The sequence below is a fragment of the Frankliniella occidentalis genome, unplaced genomic scaffold, assembly GCF_000697945.3.
Source record: "Frankliniella occidentalis isolate FOCC.00 unplaced genomic scaffold, Focc_3.1 Scaffold72, whole genome shotgun sequence".
Lineage (NCBI taxonomy): Eukaryota > Metazoa > Arthropoda > Insecta > Thysanoptera > Thripidae > Frankliniella > Frankliniella occidentalis.
In genome coordinates, this window is record NW_026267202.1 from 608,489 (window position 1) to 610,666 (window position 2,178).

General features: G+C 46.5%; 1 protein-coding gene across 2 annotated transcripts in view; it reads right to left on the reverse strand.

The window, feature by feature from the left end:
- Positions 1-1,975, reverse strand: part of LOC113210414 (arrestin domain-containing protein 2-like) — a 56,570-nt gene extending 54,595 nt beyond the window's left edge. For both annotated transcript variants that reach the window (XM_052268600.1, XM_052268601.1), the window contains exon 1: positions 1,831-1,975. In XM_052268600.1, the coding sequence (XP_052124560.1) occupies positions 1,831-1,942 (112 nt within the window). In that variant the 5' untranslated portion in view covers positions 1,943-1,975. The remainder of the gene's footprint in view (positions 1-1,830) is intronic.
- Positions 1,976-2,178: the final 203 nt, after the last annotated feature.

Genomic DNA, 2,178 nt, shown 5'->3' on the forward strand with positions numbered 1-2,178 from the left:
GAGGTGTCGGTTTTCATCCTTTTTATGAGCACACTTTTTTGGAATGGGTCGAAAGTATAGACTCTTTACTTTGCGGTCTCAGTGACAAATTAATTATTAACGAATGTAATGGAACTGCTTCGCTTCCAACATAAAACATTTACAATTTTGATCAAGAAAAAGGGTGTAAAGTTGTGCAGGAAAGTATTTAGATTGCAACGGTACACCAATCGTACAATAATCGTGGGAAAGTTAATCTTTGTCGTGCTCTTTATTAAATCTAATAATCTCCTTTCCACGTAATTTTTCTCTTGATTTTTTGAAAGGAGGCGGAAATGGGGGGAGGGGTATAAGAGAGGAAAGAACAGTGCAGTGCAGGAGCGGAGAAGCCAGTCACCGCAGTCTCAATGTTATTGGAATGCTGGTGCTGGTTTATGCCTAGCCCTTCTAATTATTACCAACGCAGACGGCGTTTTGAACCCTTGTTCAATATCTCTATTATTCCCCATACCCATGCTGCTGTCCTCCCCCCCCCCCTCTCCCTCATCCCGCTCGCTGCCTGCCTGGGGCCCCGGAGAGAGATATCCGGTTGGGTCCAATCTAGCCAACAGGCCGCGCTGTCTGGCTATCCGAGCCTGTCCCGCAGAACCTCTCCACGCCCCGCCTCGTCTCGCCCCGCCCCGCCCCGCCCGGTCGCGCCACGCCCCGTCGCTCCTGGCTGATTCAGTTGGGTTTGGGACTCCACTACTCTGACACGACCTCTTGCCACGACCGTTCTCATATCTTTACTCGACACTGCTGCCCACACCTCTCTACCTTTCGATTCAAATACAGGAAAGAAACTGTTGGGATATCTTCTTTTCTAGCACGCAAATAACGTAGAACTACTGGTTTATTTACAAGATGCATTAGTTAAAGTACATTATTAATACTACATCAAAATTCAGTGCACAGGACTCGCGCTTTCAAAGGGTATACTACAGACAGATTCGTCTCCAAGGCATGGAAACTGTACCGAATGTATAAAAATCACAGTTCTGAGGATTTTTATTGACTGTCAAAAGGATTATATAATGTCTGAAATTTACTGGCACCCGCTTCGTCCTACTTCTGTTTCATCAGTCTGCGTACCAAAATATATGTTTTAACAGTGCTTAAGATGATTATTTCTCGACAGAGACGTGAGTGGTGAGGAGTGGGCCAGTGGGAAAGGGGCCTCAGAAAGCGTGGTGCTTGCGAACTCCCTTCATACCCCCCTCTCCCCTCACTCCCCCCTCTCTAACCGCAGCACGCTCTCCCAAGAGCAGGGTGCTCGACCAGCTTCATCACGCAGATCGTCGTGCACCCCATTTCTACCTTCCGTACATCTATTTATTTTTATAATTTCTTTGTTCTTGTTTTTTTTTTTGGGGGGGGGCGGTGTGTGTGTATATTTTTGTGAATGGAATCATCTTTTTAAAAACGAAATTTAAAATACCCATGGAGATGTGGGTACATGCATATGCCATGGAGACCCCAACTTCGATAAGAATTCCATACTAAAGAAGAAAGCGGATCATTCTGTGTCCAGCTGAAATGCGCTACTAAGCACATTTTATTCAGCTTGAAATTTGCATCTATGTAAGACACAGAAAACAGTCTTTCTTATTAAGTTAGGCACAAATTGTAAGAAAATCGTTTTCTTCCATTTATAGGTTGTGGCAACGCCGTGACTGATGACTCTTGCCTTCTGATTTATTTCTATTCAGAGTATGAACTTGGAACGTATGTACCCTGTGGTTGTTTCGGTCCACCGAAAAGTCTACCGTGCGGACGAAAGTGTTGTTACATCGTGTACGCTACGCTACGCACCGCGCAGTTTGAAGTTTTCGACGGTGTCGAGCAGCACGTGGCCCATGACGGTCTCCCCCGCGTAGTACATCTCGCGGTCCAGCCGGATGTCGAACTCCCTGATGTAATCCATATCAGGGGCTGTCAGACGGGCATAGGGGCGGTGGCCTGAAACACACAACAAAGCACACACAAAATAAAAACCGTTAAGGGAATTATTGTCGGTGGGCTGCGCCAGAGGTGAACCTAAACACACACACACACATTTTTTATTTCGAGTCGTTTTCCTTCCACTGCTGGCGCAGAGCGCGCGGAATATTGTCTGCTGCTCCGTTGTGCCTCGCACACTTTCTCTATACCCCTGGTGAC